At 38.7% G+C, this 21,856-nt stretch overlaps 2 protein-coding genes across 6 annotated transcripts; one reads left to right on the top strand and one right to left on the bottom strand.

The window, feature by feature from the left end:
- Window positions 1-1,391: 1,391 nt before the first annotated feature.
- Window positions 1,392-15,426, bottom strand: ENKUR (enkurin, TRPC channel interacting protein). 2 transcript variants are annotated; one of them, XM_035545320.1, is made up of 5 exons: window positions 15,183-15,426; window positions 11,953-12,098; window positions 8,529-8,755; window positions 6,262-6,408; window positions 1,392-2,243 (listed from the first exon to the last, which is right to left on the bottom strand). In XM_035545320.1, exons 1-5 carry the CDS (start codon window positions 15,248-15,250, stop codon window positions 2,070-2,072), a joined length of 762 nt encoding a protein of 253 aa, XP_035401213.1. In that variant the 5' UTR covers window positions 15,251-15,426; the 3' UTR covers window positions 1,392-2,069. The 2 variants fall into 2 exon arrangements, with proteins under 2 accessions (XP_035401213.1, XP_035401214.1); XM_035545321.2 differs by lacking the exon at window positions 15,183-15,426 and adding an exon at window positions 14,766-14,971.
- THNSL1 (threonine synthase like 1) lies at window positions 15,386-21,127 on the top strand. 4 transcript variants are annotated; one of them, XM_050708861.1, is made up of 4 exons: window positions 15,386-15,424; window positions 15,639-15,783; window positions 18,195-18,278; window positions 18,752-21,127. In XM_050708861.1, exon 4 carries the CDS (start codon window positions 18,803-18,805, stop codon window positions 21,023-21,025), a length of 2,223 nt encoding a protein of 740 aa, XP_050564818.1. In that variant the 5' UTR covers window positions 15,386-15,424; window positions 15,639-15,783; window positions 18,195-18,278; window positions 18,752-18,802; the 3' UTR covers window positions 21,026-21,127. The 4 variants fall into 4 exon arrangements, with proteins under 4 accessions (XP_050564818.1, XP_050564817.1, XP_035401210.1 ...); XM_050708860.1 differs by having other exon boundaries at window positions 15,406-15,481; XM_035545317.2 differs by lacking the exons at window positions 15,386-15,424; window positions 15,639-15,783 and adding an exon at window positions 16,526-17,346 and having other exon boundaries at window positions 18,195-18,274.
- The last annotated feature ends 729 nt before the right edge of the window (window positions 21,128-21,856 follow it).

The following is a 21,856-nucleotide window of genomic DNA, read 5'->3' as shown; positions in this document are numbered from 1 at the left end:
CAGTTTAGAATGTTTTGTAACTAAAGAACATTATAATTTCCCTTAGTTTATAAATACCACAGTAAAAGTTCCGCTCTCAGGTCTGCACACCAGGTCTCAACCTGAGCTGCCTCTAGGGACTTCCACACAATACCATAGCAAGGACCTACAGTTCTGAAGATAGAGCTTGGAGAAAGGCTGCCCTGTAAGAATAGTCAGAGACTTGCTTATGTTATTATTTAATATCTTTTATGAAGGAACAAATCTATCAGATTAATTGAGTTAACTCATATTTTTTCTTTAGTTATAATGACAAGCACACAGTTAGTTGACTCACAAACATTTCACCTTCAATTACTGGCATTTCCTGAATGTATAAATACAGAGTTACATTCTTTGGATTCTGTAAATTTATGTTACCAGAGCTAAATGGTGAGAATATTATCCTTCTCTGTGTACTTTGAAAGGTTTTCATTTTAATATATTTTTCCATAATCATTAGTGTTTATATAAGGTTTCATAGAATACACATCAAAATAAGTGTGGCCTAGTTGCTTGTCCTAACTTTTGGGATACACAATCACCAACTTTGCATTTTCATAAAGTTAGTACTGATGATAAAGGAAAGATCCAAATCCAGATCCTCAGCATAACTCAGCCAAATGGTCTAAAAAAAGATGAGACTGAGGCAGTGGGAATGCATGCTATTTTGAAGTCAAAAGCTGCCTTTTTATTTTAAGCCACAAAAAACAGCCATGTTTGGTTATATTGCATTTCTTAAGAAATTATCTTGTACTTCATTAGCAGATAATGTGGCATGTTATTAAATGATTATAGTCAGTGTGGTTTTGTTAAAATATACAGTATGATTTTTTTTTGAGTAAACAGTAAATAAATTTCATATTTTTTGAAACCACAGTTTTCTTTCAGCTTATTTTATACCTTTCAAAAATAGACATTATTGCTTTACTATAAGTTAGAAACAACAAAATACACATTCCTGCTCACCCCAAGCTTTCTTAGTGTATGTCATAGACAAGTTTAAGATGCACAAGAAATATAACCTAGAATCACTGTGAAGTCTTCAAGGTCCTTTCCGGACAGATTTATGAAATTAACTAATGCACATGAAAATTTGTCTTTTAATAGTTTATTTAAAATTCTTGACATCATCCTCTGCTGCTGTCAGATATTATGAAGTCACAACAGCTGCTGGTGGAAATAATTAAAATAATACAGGAAAAGCTGTGTTCTGAAGTAAAGGTTAAGCAGTAGGAAAGACAAGCATTTTTTCTTTTTATGGAAATAATTGCAGTATACTATGTCAATATCATTTCTGCCTAGGTCATGACTCACATAGTAATATATTGTTTTCATTCTAACTTTACACATATAAAAGCAATCAGAACACATTTTTGTACTTCAGTTGTAGATTTAATATAGTATTATGGTGTTCTTTTTTACATCAGCATACCAAGCTACATGTGGTATCCATATTGCATGAGTTCCTATATTATTATAAGCTTCTGCTACAAAATTTGTTTTTGGTAACAAAAAATGAATACACAAAATGTTATGTAGAAGCCAAGCCATTTAGAAATACAATTGCTCAAGCTTTTAAGTAAAGCACAACAGCTCTTTAATAACTAGACCAGAAGCCATCCCACCCTGAAGTTGTATTTACCAAGCTGTCTTCAGCAGTCAATTATTCCACTTAGTTTTGGCTATGCAGGGAAAGAAGTGCTCCAAACATACAGAAGAGTATTTCTTATGCTTTTTGTATGATATTTATAGACATTTTAGTAGTTGATAAAAATTACAAAGAATAATAGATTAAAATCATGTTTAATATAACTTGAAGTTATATTAAACATTTTATTTGAAAAACCCGTGAATTATGCAGATGAGAATTAGCTATATGTAACAACTTTTATAAGAAGCTACATCCTTATGTTAGTTGAATATTACCTTCTTCTGAATAGTTGAAAGTTTCAATTTCTTTTGAGCTTTGTGCTTTTTTCTTTTTTTTTTTTTTCTTGGAAGGACAGGAGTATAGAAAGATAAAAGAGGCAATATCTGAAAAACAGTCCTTACTCATTTGCAATGTAGATAACTTTGTGCTTCTCAATTACATCTATGTCATGCTCCAGTTGTTTCATCTGTGATTCCAGCTTTTCTTTATGCAACTTCTTGGGTATGGTGTCTATTTCTACCGAAAGACACTGAAATTCATGATGCACTTCCTCCCAGTTCTTTTTCAGCCCCTAGTGCCATCACAAGAAAAGGAAATACATGAGAAAAATGTACTTCGTTAAGAATAATACGCGCATTGCATAAGAATAATATGCACATTGCAAGGTTTTTTTTTTTTTTTTTTAATTGCCTTTAAGTGTCACAGCAATGTTAAAACAATAGATAAATATATGAATAGTGTTTAATCATCTTAAATAGTTGGACTAAATCAATTAAATGCTTAAAAGTCAGGGTAGCTGCAACAGAAATAATTTTGACTCTTTTTGATATAATATAAGGAATGATCTTCAAAATACCCTGTGCTTTGGAGAGAAAAAATTAGTCTTTAGCAGGCAACAACCAAGTAATCATCAAACTAGCCAATGAAGGAGGAGCTACAAAAATTCTAAACTGACAAAGTATATTAGTGTGACTAACAGTCAGCTCCACAGCCTACCAGGAACTCAAGGAAGACTCTACACTTCATTTCCAGTCCCGTGTATCTTCAAGAAAAAAACAGTATAAAGTTAACAAAGAGTGAAGCTTCCTTATGCTATGTAAGAGACTTTCTATGCTGTCAATAATGGACAGGTAGGCAACTTTAAATGCTCTATTGTATCTAAATCTAGTATGCTCACTGAGGAACTTCTAGGGTTCATAAAAGCTCCCCCAAAACTCATGTCACTCAATGACTACTTTTCTCCAAAATGCAACAGGAACTATTTTACAAACTTCACCACAGAAACCACTTCCCTCAGAAAGAGCAACCTTGCTGCTGCAGATACCACTGCATTGCACATGGTGCTACTGACCGTAAGAGATCACAAGAATACCAGTGCTTGGAAATCCAGCCCAAATTCAATGGCATTCTCACACAGTTTGCCTCACCACCAGCTTCTATTCCAGCAACAGAGACCTTCTTCAGACCACGGGCACCTAACTGATCTCACAGTATTTTAACTGTTATGAGCTATTTTGAAGAAATTCTAAACAATTGCATTCCCTTCCCAGTCTACATCTACAATAACATACACATGCAACTTCTTTATAATTTGGACTAAAAAAATGTAGCTGTCACTGACCCTATCACCGAAAATTTAAACAACTGCCACCTGTCTGAAGTGAGGCTACACAAAGAACTACTAAAGTGAACCGTATCTGCCACATATAAAAGCCCAGGACTAAAACCCTGCCTCAAACAAACAAACAAAAAGCAATAATCTGAAACATACTCAATAAAATTTAAAACTTGCCTTTACATCCTCACAATTAGTGCAACACATGCTCTTACTTTCTCTCCTAAAGAGGATGACCAAAATCTGCACATCCTGTATATTGCCTATACCACAGCTGAGCGTAGGTTATTCAATGCACAAATGTCCTCAAGAAGACTGTATGTGTGAACTTAATAATCACACCTACTATAAGGAACTCATACAGCAATCAGCAAGCAATACAATATGGTTATCGGTGAGAGAACACTTTTCCAAAACAACTTCATTTTTTTGGCTCTCAGTTTTGTTTCCTTAAGGGATATCACAAAATATCTTCAGAAATGAAGAACTGAAGTTAATCTCCCAGGAACTACATTTTCAACTCTCCTCTGTGATTCAACTGATACACTGATTTCATGGCACACTGTGATTTCCAAATTCAGGTCCTTCTTCTCCACTATTCATCTTTTCTCCCAGACTTGATTATTACCTTGCTGAAGTCCCATTTACAAGAATTATTCTTAATCCTAGCTTTGAATCTGTGGCTTCCGTTTTAGACCTCAAGGACTCTTGTGCCTAAAAACTTGTCTGATTTGGTCCACTGTATGAATGGATTTAAGAGGAAAAATGCCCTTTCCCTGCAAATGCCCTAAGCATAACATACATTTTAATATGAACTAATATTTTACTAATTCAAAGCAGTGTATTTGTTGCACAGAAATTCATATTTTTTGTATGTTCATACCAGGCATTGACTTGGTGTTGCCTATAAAGGTTATTCCAACAATCTTCATAAACAAATACCTACATAAATTTAAAAACTCTGTCTCAACACATGAAAGAAGAGCAATGTGCAAGGCTGTTTATTTACTGTCTTGTAATGCTACTTGTCTTTTAATCTAAGGCTGTAAAGCACTTATATAAGGCTTCTAGTCTACCAGGCATAAAGTTTACTTTACAGATATATAGTCATGAAAATAAATACAGTATTTCTGATATTTTGAAAGAAAAGTCATTCAAAACTTTTTGAATAATTCTACTTTCTCTACATCAGTAAAAACTGGTTTGGAAATCATTGAAAACAGTGGGGTTTAAAACACATTAGAACATCCACTCATCACAACTTACTCCATCCCTGCAGAGCGAAGAGATCAAAAGCAGTTCAAAATTCCCTTTGTAAAAATCTCCCTCGCAGCTCTTCCAACAGCAATGTAATATGCTGACCACTACTGCTCTGGGCTAGACCACAAACTGAAGATCTAACTCTATATAAGGAATTCTAATACACCCTGGATCAGTGAGAAATATGTACTGCATTTATCAACATTCTCTTTTATTCTCATGAAAGTTCAACCAAAGTAAGCATAATGGATATATAGTTCAAAAATGTTGGCACAAATTACTTCCATTTATTTTTGTAGGTTCATAAGGCTTGATTTTGTTCTCAGACATCTATTGCCACATATTCTTTCAAATCAGATAGTGCACATGTGTTCAATAGTAATGTCAATTATTTTAAAAGACAGGATTTCCCATGTGTCTACAGCTGAGCACTGGGTAGAAGTCTCATACCCTGAGGACACTAATTCCTCCTGAAGATATATCTGTGTAAGTCATCTGGCCCATGACTGAGCACGTTTTTGAAAAATTTAAAAGAAAATACTGATTTAACAAAAATAATCCCCCCCCCCTTTTTTTAATTAAAAAACAAGATTTCTGATTACTCTTGTATTTTAATAATAAAGAACATAATTTTAATCAAACAAAATCAGATCTGTGAGCAGCTGAACTCACATGCCTTCTTTCACACATATTTTTGCTGCACAGCCAACTTGCTGGACCATCAGATTGTCCCATGCCTTCCTCACCGTAACAGTATGTTCATCTTCCCCCTTGCTGTTATATTCCTTATACTGTGGTCAATGCAATACCCTCACTTCTCTCCCAGTTAATCTTTGCAAGTAAGTTAGACACTGGGTTTTGTCTCTAGTTATTCTGCTGATTTTTTGTGGGAATTTAGCATCTTCGAGATGTCAATCCACCTGCTAATTTGCTTCAGATGTCTGCCAAGATCCAAAGACATTAAGGAACAGACCGACAAACAGAGACCACAGTAATGTAAGCCTAATTTTCACAGGAAATTTGGCTAAAAAGTGGTTATAAGAAATTCCAGTTTAAAAATTGGATATAATTTTAAAATGTTTATTTTCTATTTTTGTCTTCTTTTTTACTTCTCTATATCTTTTATGGCATTATTTAATTTTAGAAAGACTTGTACAATAAAACTTTCTGAAAGACAGTATACAAAAGAGCTTGACAAAATAGAATGTTCTAGTCATTGTTCTACATATATATTGCAATTTAATTCTGTTTGCTGGTTTTGCCACATTTAAAAGCATGGCCTTATGTTTTAGCCAGTGAGGTCATGAGATGAAGACAGAAACTGCCAATAAATGTAGCAATGATGATATATGTCAGGAAAAAAAAAAAAAAAGAAAAAAGCATGATTTGTATTTTTTATCATTCACAAGTAGAGAGTCAGAACTGTCTCCAGATCCATATAGGTTATTTTCTGCATTTCTTTAAGTTTCACTGAAATTCCAAGTAATTAAAGAGGACATGAATCTAACAGAATTGAAGTACCTGTAAAACGGGACTAAAATTATAGATAGATCAGCTCCCTTCAGGTCAATTTGCAACTGTTCTATAGCTCCATCTAGTGAAAAAGTAGGTAATTCGTTTGCCTTGCTTAAAGATCTAATTTTATTTTATTATTCATATTGACTTACATTACCTCATTAATCTTATGTACATGTTACTAAGTCAAAATATGCACCTGTAGAAGATTTTCCCTTTCTTCATCAGATAACTGCTTCATGGCTTTTTTCTTGAGATACTCCAAGACGTGGGTCTCATGTTCTTTCTGAGCTCTCTTCATTTCTTCAGTTCTCCGTGTCACATATTTTGGTGTAATGCCATAATCCTATAAGTGCAAGAAGAAGTGTCTTAATGTGCTTTAAAGAAGAAAACAAAAACATACCTGTGATCTATAGTTTTACAAAGACAGTTTGAAATGGAATTTTGTTCCACTGAGCAATACAATTTTAAATCACCATGTTTTTAGAAGTATGAAATGTAATTCTCTTCGTAGTCTGAGAAAGACATATAAAGAATTCCCTTCATTTTTTTTTCAAAACTTCATAAGAGAATCCAGAAACCAAAACATTTATTTATTCAAACTGATGCTTGAGTGAGGAGTTCGAAATTTGTTAATGACAGAAAGCTAGTTTACATTTTACATGGTGCCAAGTTCTACTGTCTGGAATGCACATTCCTTGGATACTTTCTTTGAAAAGTCTTCCAGTATCCTGTTTTTTGCTGAAACATTGCATGCCACAGAAGATGCTGAACAATGTTAACAAGATAGGAATGACAGACTATCTCATAATGGATATGGCAGATTTGTGTCTCTGGGAGGAAGAAAAATTTCTGAATATCCCAGATGCACTTGGGGTACACATCTATTTTGCCTTATCCTTTATTAAATGAAGCCTATCTAGCTCCCTCAGAAGGTACCGGAGTCTACCTTGTTTCTACCAAATGCTAAATGATTCACAAATCTTTTAGTGTAGGGTAGCACTCTATGTTAGCCAAACAAAGGTATCATAAGGGCTGCCTGTTCATGTTTTTGCATCTGCTGTTATAAGCTACGTGATATATCTTGTCTTTTTTGCATAAAACTCAGTCATGAATGGACTGTTGAGCTTGGAGAAGACTGACCTTGAAGACATGCCAGTTCTCTCAACTCTTTTGCTTTTTAGAGTTGTCTCGCATGGGGTCCTGCTTACTAGTTCCCTGAGTAAGCTGATGTCTGCTCTCCTGAAGTACAGGGTCTGTACACTATCACCTGTCTCCCTGAGGAACAGAGGATCTTGAACTACTTAACGGCTTTACAACCAAGGTTACCACTGATTATTACACCACTGATCAGTTCTTCCTGGTTTGCAAGTAGCAGAATTAGAAGAGCATGATCAATAGTTGGCTCATTCACCATCTGTGTTAAGGAGCTGTTGCTGACACGCTCCAGGAACCTTTGGATTGCTTTCATCCTACTGTGTTGGTCTTTCAGCAGATATCAAGGAGGATGAAGTCTTCCATGAGAACGTCTGCTTGTGATCTGAAGACTTCCTCAAGTTGTTTAAAGAGATTCCATCCAGTTCCTCACCTGACTAGATGGTCTGGAACAACCATGCTTGTGATGCTTACCGGCCTTTCCTCTGATTCTGACCCATGAGCTCATCCAGCCTGTTCCCAATTCCATAGAAGAGTTCCATAAATTTGAACCACTCCTGCAGCCAAAGGGCAAGCACTTTTCTTCTTAAAGAGTTAGCGTGCAGCCATCCATCCACAGGACTCCAGGCAGAAGAGCTTCCCACCATGTCTCCATTATTCCGATGATGTTAGCTCTGAACCTGCACACAGAGCTCTAGCTTCTTCTGTTGCTCTCGCAGATTGTGTACAACTGTGTACTGACACTTGAGGCAGACCCTCTTCCAAAGAGTTTGATCTGTCCTTCCCACCTTCTCACTCCCCCTACCCTGCCCTATGTACTTATCACCCTGACCTCTGTTCCTTGATTGAACTGTAAGCTTTTAATACCACCTCCAGTTAAAAGCCCTTCTAACGAGGTTAGCAAAGATGTTGTCAATAATATCCTCACCCCGTTTTGTCCAATAGGCCCTATCTCTTCGCCAGCATCTCTGAAAGACTGCTGAGTGAGCAGAAGTTGAAGAAATTGAGTCCAGCTCTTTGTGTCCCTATTAGTTACTCCCTGGGTTCCCAATGCAACACATTAGTTATTGCTTTAGCAGCATCATTCTGCAAAATTTTTGCTGAGAGCATAAGCAAGTGAATACAGAGCAAAGGCAAGTCACAACTCTAGTGCCAGTGATTTCTCCTTGGTGAATTTCAAAGGTCTGCCACAAACAGCTGTGGTATTTAAACATCTAAAAAAACACATAAACATTTCATAGGAGAATGCAATAAAGAATCTAAAAATAGGCATTGCTACTAGTATTTTCACTATAATTTAATAAAACTTACCTTTTTTTTAATATATTTTGGAACAAGTCCTGAAGTTTCAAGCAGATATTTGTCTCCTTGTCTTCTATCAACATAAATAGGTTGAGGCTTTTTAGGCAATCCTGTGATAGCAGCAACTGCATTTGTATTTATAAAATTCTTTTTACTCTGAATTCCCATAACTGGGTGATCTGTCCTCCGTGGGACTGATAATGCAGGCAATTTCTTACTATCCTGTTCTTTTTTTCCTGTGAATTAAGCATGTAAACATTCTCAGTGATAACCTTAAAGAGCTTTGCAGTTTAATTTTATTACATTTTTGAAGAGAGAAAAATTATGTACAAAATTACATAAAACCAGAAAGCAACTGTATCTATGCTGAAAGGATTGTTGGGGAACGTACTATAATGAAAACTAGTAGGCTTGTTGGGAATAATAGAAGTTACATAGCTTAGGAAATACTATGCTGTTTTGTAGATGAGTTTTCATAGACTATGCCACTCATTACCTCTTAACTGCAGTAGTATGAGACTTATTTAAAATGTAATTAAAACTACTTTTACCAGAGATGCTCATTGTCAAGACCCTGAGAGCACTAGTATACCCTAACCAGCCCCACCTGGTGCATCCAGCCCACAGCCATAGGCCCAGGAGCCCCATTTCAGCTCAGCCCTGGGCTGTCAGTCCGTGACTTAGCTACCTTGCAGGCGTGCCTGCCCTTAGCCCTACTCCTGAAGGGCTGTGTGGTATCAGAGGGTGGACCTGGCCTGCTACTCCACCTTGCCTAGGCCATCGATAAGGCCCATTTTCATCACCACCCCGCTCTGCTTGCACACCTCTGCTGTGCTGGGCCTGCTGCTGTAGGTGAGGTCATTGCCCAGCCGGCGCTGTGGTCACCCTTAATTCCTGGCTCACCTTCCCTTAGGGAGTAGTCGTGTTCTCACTCTTCCATAACACTCATAAACAACTTCTTGTAATCCTTTCTCCAGAGAACACAAGAACCCTTGCCTTTTTAGTATAATCTTTTCTTCAATGTACCAACAGAAGGTCAGCAGCCTCCTGAGTAGTCTCACTTCAGGTGAATGATAAAAGACAATTCATTGCCCACCTTATTTCCCAACAGATATAGCCCTAACTTACGGTAATTATCAGAGAGAACTCAGAAGAAGCTACAATCGTTTGACTCAGGTTGTCTGAGTTCATGTTCTTCTTTGACAGAAAATAAGTCTGTAACATCACATGTGACAGAGCTCGTTCCTGCAACAGCTGGCTCCTGATACTGGCCCTAAGAACCAGTGGTTTTCTGGGGTTTGTTTTTACAACCTGATAGCTTGCCATAACTTAGTACTGCAGGACACAGACTTAAATGTGTTTCTCCAAGGATGTTACTTTGGAAACCAGCATCTCAGTGACCACCTGCTCACCCTTACCTGCAGAACACTTGTTTGGGAGCCACTGCTACTTCTAGAGCCAGCAACAGAGTTTGCTTAAAATGAATGGCAGGGCCCAGTAATAAAACAAGATTCAGCTGAAGATTAGGAAACATACTTTTTGTAGGGAATTGCTGAATAATCAAACTCTAGAAGAATGACATTATCCCAGACTTTAGGGAAAAAAAATCAATCTTTCAGTTCTCTCCTTGCAACCTACTTTATAACTAGATGGATCAAACTCAGTTTTCCAGGTGGCACAGATATCATAAGCAAAATACCATAATCCCACATAGATAACTGATTAGGTTCAAAAGTCTCATGCTTTAAAAGAGGTCATTAAGCAATGTAACTTTTCTGACCTAAGTATGAAACTCCATCCAACAAAGGTATAAGAACTTTCCGAGTTAATGATGCAGTTCCTTCTCAAGATCTCTTAGGCTCTAATCGTAGTTATGAAATTACTAGTTTGGACGGAAGCTATGATGTGCCATAGTCATTTTGAGGTTCTAGTACATTGACTCCAAGTGCAAACACCCAAGCACATATTGCTATTACGAAGTTCTGAATCAGCAAGTTGAAACAGAAATATTGTGAGCTGCTTTTCTGAGAAAATTGGGTCAGAGTGCTCAATCTCAAAATATAGCCTGTTTGTACTAGTTAACATAATTTTACAATAGAAATACTTAAAAGAACCTTATGGACAGCTGCAGGTTATTGGTGAACTGGTTAGATTTCCTGTGCTCATCTAAAACACCAGTGTAGTAATTTAACTTCTTGAGCTTGGAAGCATTAATGCTCAGATGCCATTAGGTATTATATTCTGGTACAGTGAATGCTGTTCAACTTTCCTGAAAAAGTGAAGACCTAATTTGAAAACCACTCAGGATGCCTACAGGACCTAAGGGACCAAAGCTTGCTTTAAGGTTCTGATAATCTGTATTGTCTGAGGCATTAAGCCTCCAAGGCCTGCTGTGATAGCCTGTATTTTCAGAGCTAAAGTCATTTGTAAGTACCACGCAAGTTTGGGTGCTGACTCACACAGTCTCTTAGACAGCAGTTTTTAATATAGTACTTCAAGATCTTCTGTTTTTTTTTTCTTTTTTCAAGCTAAAAACAATTTCAAGCTAAAACTTTCTAATTCAATTAGAAGTTCTGACAGCAATGTACTTACAACTCTAGCAGTACTAAGAAGGTCATTCCACCCTTGCAGAGCTGGCCATGAAGCTGAACATAAGAACTGCCAACTCCTCATACCCAGTATTATGGTTTGTGCCTGAAAATAGGATGGTGGAAAACTGGTTCTTTGCAATAAAATATTCCATTTTTTTAATTTCCCTAACAAGCAGCCCTCAAAAAAAAAAAAAGTTCTATGCTTTGAACACTGCCAATTTAATGCTACAGGATTAAGAGCCAACAGTGAATACTGAAGAGTAAAAGCTGTATGTTGGTGATAACATCAAGACAGACACACATACCTACTCCATGTCTTCAAGCACTAGAAACAATTAGTTCTATTTTAATATGCCTGTTAATATTATATACTTTATTATTAATGATCAGTTGCAGGAAAGAATGACATACAAATCTAAATTACATAATTGTAAATTGAAACGTCAGCAGGATAGAACATACCATCAACATATCTTCCATATTTAAATAGCTGCAGGCAAAAGAGAGATAATTTTTCTTTATATTTCACCCAGCTTTGTACCATGACAGAAAATGCTCACTGTATTTACTAATCACATATATAATCTCCTTTTTGCTTGTTTTAGTATTTTACGCAATAAATAAGAGAAACATTTTTGTGAAAAAGCAAATTAATTTCAGTAGCATAGAGGCTATAAATGGAACAACGGAAACAACCCCAGCTTACAAAAATCATTTAAAATTAAATAAATGAAACAAAACAGATCCTCCATAACTAACAATATTATTTTCAATATTAATATTATCAATTCTAATATAATAAAAAATACATTGCCTTTCACATATTTAATGTATGCACTTACTCGCTGGTAGCTTGGGTTCCTTTGAATGTTTCTTCAGAAAGTTTTTTGGAGATGGCACTGCAACTTTTGCTGGCCCCATAGTTTTCCACTGAGCTTTACTTTTCTCTGTTTCATGTTTCACAGACGGTCTAAATGTTGATATATACCTTTGATGTTAAACAATAGGCATAAAGAAGTTAAAGGTCAGAAAATTATTAAAAATACCTCTTCAAAGAATACACATTTTTGCAGTAGTTCATGCCAGAAGACTGAGCTATTTTGTTTTGTACTCTCCCAAACAAAGGCCATCATCATTCATATAACCTCCATCCTAAAACTACGCTCAGCACCACACTGAGAAGTTGTACTCTGATTCTGAAGCTAGCTTGCTTCTTCGTTCTCCTCTTGTGTCTCCAAGGCCAGTATTATCACAATTTAGGAAACAGTTCCTGTATCACATAAATATTGAACACAGACATTCTGAAGCTCAGCACTGCTTTGAATATTGCTTACTAAGTCTGAAAAAAACATGAATTCATTATTTTTATTAGGTTATATGTTACACACTTTGGTCTTTGATTTTTAACTACATTTTGAAAAAAATATTTGTTTACATGGCTTTTTGTTTTGTTCAAAAATACATCCTAAATATGTAGCTGTTGTGCATCTACAAGAAAATATTAATCATGAGCCTACTTTGTTGGATTTTCTACATTTGAAAATCTGTAGTCTGAGGAAGATGCAAACACCAACGTATCTCATGTTTCAGAACCTGCAGTTGCAGTAGGACCTTTCGTAGCAGTAATTAAACATAACAGAGGAAAAAGCTCAGTTGGCTTCAAAAGGTATGAGATCTGTATTGATAATGAGAACATTCAACGTTTCATTCTGTGGAATGAAACGTATTTTAGAGGTACGTAAAACCTCATGCTTCAGAAAACACTTCAAACATTATTGAGAGTTGGACAGAATGTCCTTGAACATCACCTTATCTTATTAACGTCTAGCCACTGTATCACTGTCTCAGTGCTCCTGTTGAACCATTTGTTATATGTTATTAGAAGAGATTTGTTACACAGCAAACTCTGTATTTCTTAAATGGCACAGACCTGAACTACGAGCCCGAACTACTGTCATCTGTCGTGGTTTTGGCATTGACTTAGAAGGCTAACATGAAAATCACAGCATCTCAGACATGAAAAGACGTATGCACACACTACTGTTTTGGTGTCATGTTGCATATGGCACTGCACTTTCCACTTTAATCAAAAGTATGCAAACGTGCTGCGAAAGAAGGCAAATGCTGATCATTAGCTGATCAGCAGTGATTTGCCTCCATCTGAAACATTGCTTGCATGGACACTCTCCTGAAGAAGGAGAACTCAGGAAGTTAAGGCTACTTCAAGTACCTTTTAAAATTTGTTCATCTTTAGGAAACGTGTCATATTAATCATGTACATAAGATTATATATAGTTTCAGAAATAGCCTACAATTATATGGGAGGATTTTTTTTGTGTGTGTGTGTGTTAAATTCATGGCAAACAGCTATATTTTAGGCATGAACCCACCACATTCAGAAACTACTGTTTTCCTCACCATTTGGTAAGAGTAGTATTGTAGCCACACATTAGAGAAAGGTAATGACTTTATGATGACTTACTTATTTTGAGGAGTTTGACCTATTAGTATTCACACTGTCTTGAAAACAGAAAGTGAACGAGAAGGTATTGAGATTACTGCATACTGGTATAAAGTTTAAAGCTGTCTTTTAACATTGCCTTTTGTAGACGGCTATAGGCATTCTTTCTGGACAAAGAGTTGTGGCAGTTGCATGTTTTCAGTGACTGCTGACACATGACCAAAACAGTAGATAAATGGTGTCATGCAGCAATAACAGATGGCTAGAGAGGGCTGCAAGTAAGAAAATGTGGTTATGGGGGACTTCAGAATCTTAATCCATTCAGCATTTGGTAAGGGGAAAAAAAACAATATATTTGTAAGAAGACAGTGAGTTCCTTAGGCCTCCCCTTGGTATATCAAAGTTGGGAAAAACGTAGATGCTTGCCCTGGTTTCATGCCTAGTATCCAGCCAGCTGAGATTGAAATATATATGATCTCATTTTTAAAAAGACCCCAGATTTTGTATGCATTAAAAAAAATGTTCAAGTCATGCTGTTAACCAGTTCTGACACTGTTGTTACCAGCTGGGTACTTGGCACATTGCAAAGTAAAACAGGAGGTGAGGTGACAAAATGTAAATCAATGAGATGTGAAGGGGATTTAGTCTGACTGTATACAACCCAAAGAATCCCTTGCCCATATTGAACCTAATGGACTATGGTCATGCAGTATCTAAATCCCTGAGTGGAATTAAGACAGGAGAGGACCTGGTGTGCTGCTTGCCTTCCATAATGTTGTTTCACTGGACTCCGCCTGACAGAGGTATCCTTCATTCACACTGGAAATCAAAAAGGGCATACCATCTATTTTTTGTATGGTGTATAAAGGTTCAGAACTAGAAATCTGGCAAGTCTGAACACTTTTACCTGAAAAGCATTCAGACCTCGTGCCTTTGTTCTAACAAATGCCACAGATATTGCTATTCATTTTAAAGCTACTGAGTTATAGCCTGGGTTCACATTTCACTAAAAATGCTACGTGTAACAGTGTTCTTTCATACAAATAGCAGGAACCTGAAAATACAACATGTACATCAAATATGAACTTCACAGAAACTCTCAGAGGATTAATACTAGGCGGGCAGAAGGCATTTTTAATGCTTTTAAGGTAAGGGGTGAGAAGGAAGCAAAAGAAATGATGTTGGAAGACGCACCTGACGCACGAGAATGCAGGTGTGACACAAAAAAACTGAAAAAAAAGAGCTTTTTCAGCTGCTCACTGAAAAATCATTAAAAGTGCGAACAACAAAGATGTCACGCAATTCCTGTGCGTGGGACAGATGGCTTCGCAGCTTCTTTGTCACCGAGCAAGGTGGCACTGAAGGCACCAAACTGAATCATCATCAGCTCACGGAGCGGGCTGGAAACCCTCAGATGCCAGCCGGTGACTCATCAAGAGGCACGATAACTCCTCAAAAACTCAAATTTTTTTAAAGTTACCTGCAAAAAGAACTCAATTTTTTTTTAAAGTTACCTGCAAAAAACTCAATTTATTATTATTTTTTAAAAATTACCCGCAAAATACAGCAATACAGCGCCTTGCCAGCGCCGGTGCTCTCTGCCCCACGTACCTGGGCGGCTTGGCGGGCCGCTCCTGCGGGCGGGGCAGGAGGTTATAGATGCTCTCCGGGGCCGCCATCTTGTGGCCCAGCGTCGCGGCCGCGGTTGCCAGGGAAACGCGTTGCTAGGTGACAGCGCATAGAATGGGCGGGGCTACGCCATCGCTCCCCCCCGCCCTCCCAGGCACGCTCGGCGGGTTGCGCAGGCGCTGCTTGGCGGAGGTGAAGCTGGCAGCGGCGCGCGTGCGCCCGGAGTGAGGGCGGGCAGGCGGGGTGCTGAGGGGAGAGCAGGGTGGCCGCGCATGCGCGGTGTGTGTAGAGGAGCCGGGGTGGGGGGGGGGGCGGTACGTGAGGGGCCTGGCCCGCCCCGGGGGGGGACATTGTGAGGGAGGGGGCGGTGGCGGCTGTGGTGCGAGCGCCTCGTCGCGACCTACAGGGGCTGCCCTGTCTTGTTTTTCTCTTTTACAGACTTCGCAGCGCCCAGAAGCGAGCGTGGTCCCTTCGTGACGGTGAACAGGACTCCTAAAGCTGCCGCAGTGCCCTCAGATAATGTTTTGGAAACCTCCCGTGGGTGTCTGTGCCCCCCGGAGCGGGAGCTCCCGTGGCAGTTAAGGTCTGTCCCCAACACATGCTTTCTGCCTCCTCGTTGTGCCGTGATGCAGCCGCTCGGGGGGTGTGTGAGTGAGCCTGCCACCTCCAGTGGCTGTGAGGGATAGGGGCACTGGTCACCAGGCTTTTGTGCGTGGTAACTTGTGGGATTCTTCACCCGTGAGTGGTTTTCCTTGAGGAAATGAGGTGACGAGTGTGCACACAGGTTACTTCTTTTAGGATTTTGGCCTGTGGGAAGGTTGAAGTTGGTTTACTTTAGGATTTTTTTACTCTACATAAAAACTCTGAGAAGAGTCAGAGGGAATTTTTTCTGTGTTAACATTTTTGAGGCATGATTATTACTTATTTTGACCTACCTTGAGGTGTTCAACAGCAGCCAACCGCCTCTGACTTCCTTGGTCTCTGGGTTTTAACCATACCTCATGTCTCTGCAAACTTTGTGTCTGTACCGATAACTAAGGGTAATCTTCACTTGAATTCCTGTCATCAGTTGTGGCTGTTAAAATTTTGGTTATCTGCTAGTGATATGTAGGCGCCCTCAGCAGTCCAAGTGGAGGGTTGAGGTGTATTGTCAAAACTTCATTGGAGGTATGGGTATAAGCACTGCTTCAATAAAAAAATAAAATAAAACAACACAAAAACCTGTTGGTAGAAGTAGCAGTAACTAAAGGTGGTTGGTTTGGTGCTGTAAGCTGGTAAACTCCCCTAGACATGAAGTCTAATTGGATTTGCTTTTACAGTAAAGCTTTGCCACTGGCATAAAAATGGTTGCAAGCTTGTTTGCATGTATACTTCATGTGGGTACAAAATTTGATTAAACTGTAGTAGGTTAAACTGTTTGAGCAGTTGAATAAAATTCCCTGCAAATTTCTGCACCAAATTAACTGAGTTGATTTCAAACAATCCCTTAGACTGCTTGTAAGTTTATGTAAACATGGCAAGCATGTAACCAGAGAAATCTGTTTCTACTTCCTTTCTTGTCTACAGCTCTAATGTTGGGTGTTTAGTCCCTACAACAAGTTCCTATGTTGTAGATTGATAAAGCAGTCCAGATGTTATATCCTGCAGCTGTGTAGTGTGCACTGAGTGACTACACCTGAAAGTGAATCTGTAGCACAACTAGACATGTAGACAGGTCACTATGCTTGGCATGATTTGTATGCCTGTAGTTCATAAGTAAGGTTTGAAGTGATTCTTATGTTCAAGAAAAAAAATATCACTAAGATACTGCCTCTAACTCCTTTTTGAATCCTGAACATATTTACATCTGGAAGTTAAAATATCTCTTTCCAGCCCTGTAGCTCTGTATGTTTGTACTTACTACAGTGCGTTGTAATTACAGTATGGCTTTACCATGATGCTGATTGTCACAACTACTCTTTACAGATTTTTTTTTCTTTTAAATAACTATTACAAAAACCTCTGCATCTACACATTCCGTGCTCAGCTTTACTCTGATGTACACCTTGGAATTACAGCATGCATATTGTGTCACAGCACGGGGTGCAAACACAGAATCGAATGACGTTTCAGGCACTTGTTTGCAAGCTCATCTCTCTATACAGAAGTAAGTGAGTGGAAAGATTTAGATGATTAGAAGCACTTTGACTTTGTAACATAAGCTAATAGTTTGGTAAGAATAAAAGATCTAGGAACGTAGAGCAACATCTAGAGCAAGGAGCATCTGGAAGTGGAGACTTTTTGTGGTTTTCTCTTACAAAACCTGAGCCTCTGTCATTTTTGAAGTTGGAGTGACCTGTGTCTCTGGAGTCATTTGATATTACCCACTGTGATAGAGAACAGCAGGGTTCAAGGACTCTGATAACTAGATGTAGTTTAACCCTGAGTAGGTCTTTGGAAGATGGTAGGTTTCCCATTTGGTGCTCACCTGCCTTCTGCAACAGTAGGCCTGCTTCTGCTCTCTGCTGTGCTAAAGCACTGTTGAACTGGAGACCATCTAGAGAAAAGGCTCTGAATGGCTGGAAGATTTGGCAGTTTATAGTGAATTCCTTCATTTGTTCTATTTAGTCTGTCCTGATTAACACAGAAAAACACTTCATCATTAAAAATTATTTTTCTGGACAAAGTAGCTGGTATATAAACAAAAAAACAAACAAAAAAACCACCAACCATTGTGAAGCAAGTAGCTGGGGTGCTTGCAGCTAGACTGAGTCTTTAAAATGTAGTTACTAGAAATTGCTGATTGCAGTTTTGGTTATGTGTTACGGTGTCAGGAGGGAATAAAAAGTGCAACTTGAAGCTTAGTCAAGCATTTCTGTCCTGCATATTGTAATGGCTATCCACTAATGCAATCTTAAATAAAAATACTGTTTTTGAGAGTAGAGTGTCTTCATGATGTTGTCTTTTTCTCTCTCCCACTTTACACCAAATACACCCAATGCAATTCCATTATAGGCTTTCTTGGCAAATCGCTTGGTCTGTCATCCCATCAGAAGAGAACTGGATGCAACTCTTCCAGCCTTGCTGTTGCCTAAGTGTGTGAGTTTTCGTTGTATTTAAGAGGGTATTGCAATTTTTTAATTCCTTTTTTAGAAAGGAAATAAAAGACATCTTGGAGGTGGGAAAAGACAGCATTTACAATTCTGATTACACAAGAGTAATTTAATTAACCTTTGTTATTTGTGAATGTGTACTTCTAAATAAGTCTACTAGAAGAAAAACTAATTGATTTTGAATTCCTATGAACGATATTATTTGCAGATAGTATTGTAGTGTTAGGTTTGGATATCTTTATTTAACCTGAGGATATGGACTGTTTGAAGTTGAATTTGTCAGTGGAGGTGAGCTGGAGCTATGTAGGAGAGGGGGATGAATGATCTTATGTACAGCCCTGGCACTGAAAAAATCATAACTGGATTTGTGTTTTAATTCTTGTTCTTGATTTTATATCCTTTAGGGTTTTTTTGTAGATGTTTGCTGAAGGACTAATTGATATTTTTTTCTTTTTGAAGCAATTAAGTGGATTGTCAAGTTGGCTTGAAAAAAAAAACCAGCAGCAGAAGATGTTTCATGTTGTAAAGTATCAGCCTTTGAGACTGATAACCCAAAGCAGTCTTTCTGGCATGTGTTTAAAACTGATGTTTTCAAGACCTGTAGCGTTTGCACAGATATGGAAGTCGTGGTTCTCAAGCCATTCTCTTGTTGGAAACAAAAATATTATCCTGATGGGACCTCCAGGTGCCGGGAAAACAACAGTTGGGAGAATAGTAGGTCAGAAACTGGATTGCCCTGTCATAGATATAGATGATGATGTCCTTGAAACAACCTGGAATATGAGTGTGTCGGAAAAGCTGCAGGATGTTGGTAATGAGCAATTTTTAGAGGAGGAAGGAAAAGCCCTGTTGAAGTTCTCAGCATCTGGAAGTGTCATTTCCCTTACTGGGTCCAATCCGATGCATGCTGCTGGCATGCAGCATGTGAAGAAAAATGGAATAGTTGTGTATCTGGATGTGCCCACAGCGGTTATTATGAGCAGGCTGAAGTCAATGAAGGTGGATCGCATTGTGGGCCAGGGGCCTGACACTTCTCTCAAGGACATCCTTCAGTTTAGGAAGCAGTTCTACAAAAGGTGGTACGACATCCGCGTTCTTTGTGGAGGGGATGTGGCAGCAGAGGTCGTGGCAGAAAAGGTACTTGATGCTGTGAAGAGATACCAAAACTCAGAACTGGAAACTTACGTTTCAACTAGGTCTAGTAGGTCTGGAAGGAGCACACAAAAAGACACTCACAAGTATTTCAGTGACGTTGTTATTGAGGGCTTAGCCCCTGATGGAGGGCTCTTTGTTCCTGAGAGAGGACTTCCAAAATTCACTGCCGAAGAGTGGCAAAGCCTAATAGAAGGAACGTATGCTGAAAGAGCCCAGGTGGTACTTGAGAGATGCATACATCCTGCTGATATTCCTGCATCGAAACTGGGAGAAATTATTGGCACTGCTTATGGAGAAAACTTCTCTTGTTCTAAAATTGCCCCAGTTAGGCATTTGACAGGCAATCAGTTTCTCCTTGAGTTATTTCATGGACCGACAGCTTCATTTAAAGATTTTGCCTTACAGATGGTGCCGCACATATTTGCGTACTGCATTCCCAGGAGCTGCAATTACTTGGTTCTGGTAGCTACTTCTGGTGACACAGGGAGTGCTGTCCTGGATGGCTTCAGTCGTCTCCCTGACACTGACAAACAGAGAATTGCTGTCATGAGTTTTTTTCCTGAGGATGGAGTAAGCCCCATTCAAAAATCACAGATGATTGGCTGTCAGAAGGAAAACGCCTGGTCCATAGGCGTCAAATCCGATTTTGATTTTTGCCAGACAGCTATAAAACAAATCTTTACCAATTCTGATTACACCGGTTTTCTTACAGTGGAATATGGCACAGCTTTAGCAGCAGCAAACTCCATAAATTGGGCACGACTGCTTCCGCAGATAGTTTATCATGCCTCTGCATACCTTGATCTCGTTCAGCAAGATATTATTGCTTTTGGAAGTCCTGTAGATGTTTGCATTCCTACAGGGAACTTTGGCAACATATTAGCTGCTTTGTATGCTAAAATTATGGGAATCCCTATTAGAAAATGCATTTGTGCTTCCAATGAAAACAACGTTTTGACTGACTTTATACAAACAGGTATCTATGATTTGAGGGGAAGAAAGTTAGTTCCCACTTTCTCACCAGCAGTAGATATTTTGAAGTCCTCCAATCTTGAGCGGTACTTGCACCTGATCGCTGATGGTGATGGACAACTGGTGACACAATTGTACAACCAGCTGGAAAATCAGGGCCACTTTCAGCTGCAGAAAGATCTACTTGAAAAGCTTCAGCAGGACTTGGTGGCTGGCTGGTGCTCTGAGGACGACTGTCTCGCTGCCATTCACTCAGTATACAGCACCACAGGATATATTTTGGATACACACACAGCTGTTGCTAAAGTAGTTGCAGATCGATTACAAGACAGAACTTGCCCAATTATTATTTCATCTACAGCTCATTATTCGAAGTTTGCACCTGCTATCTTGAGGGCCTTGAGGATTGCGGAAATAAAACAGAACCCATTAAGTCAGCTTCACTTGCTGAGTTCTTACAGCCCTCTGCCTCCAGTCCACTGGGGCCTATTAGAGACACTGAAAAAGAATGAGAATGAGGATCACCAGGTCTGTGCTGCTGATCTCAGTGTGCTGATGTCCCGTATAGAAACCTTAATTCAAAATCATTTTATGAAAGTTTTCTGAGCAACTGGTCAGACATCCACTGTGTCAATTGTGTGCTTTAACCATCCGCATGCTTTAATAAAGTCAGATTTGTCTGGCCTGTGTCCAGGCCACAGCGTAACATCTGCAGGGTTATATTCAATTGTCTTCAGCAGTATTTTTAAGTAATGCATGTGAGATTTGTAGTAGTGCTGAAGGGTTCTGAACTGAGAGGACAGAAGCCTGGAGTACTCTTTTGCAGGCCACGCATACTAGAGACAGCAGCTGTGCAGGCTTTCCTTGGCAGTGCTGTCCCCTTCACAAGCCTGGAGCATTCTCTCCTGAAGGAGGAAGGTAATGAAGTCTGACCTTTGTGAAACAGATAGCTGTCGTTTTGTTGCAAGAATGATGTGATCACTTGGCCAGGGGGTGATTGGTTAAACTCTCACTTCACTTAGGGTACTGAAACATAATATGATAGTGATGATGCTCAAATGTTACTAACGAGGGTTGATTTCACTACGAAGATTAAAGTATACTTGTGTTATTAATCCTTGAACCATGCAATTTGATGGTATGCTGTCGTCTTATACAGTGTGTTTTTGTGTGTGTGTTGTGAGGCCAACATTTATGCAAAAAGTCTAGTTATTTGTTTTTTCAGATAGTAACAGCCCCCCCCCCCCCCCGGTATTTTCCTGTATAAAACAGAATCCTTCATTCAATATTTATAATTTTTGAGATGTGACTCTTTCTACAGTGTACTGTAGTCTTTCCTAGATCTCTTCTATTTCAATTTTCAACTTCTGAATACTCTTCTAATGTTATAATTTGTTAGCGTTAGCAGCAGTCTCCTTAAATAAGATCCAAACTTAA

This window comes from Cygnus atratus, chromosome 2, assembly GCF_013377495.2.
Source record: "Cygnus atratus isolate AKBS03 ecotype Queensland, Australia chromosome 2, CAtr_DNAZoo_HiC_assembly, whole genome shotgun sequence".
NCBI lineage: Eukaryota > Metazoa > Chordata > Aves > Anseriformes > Anatidae > Cygnus > Cygnus atratus.
Note: the sequence above shows the minus strand (reverse complement) of the source record. Positions and strands in the feature narration are given on the sequence as shown.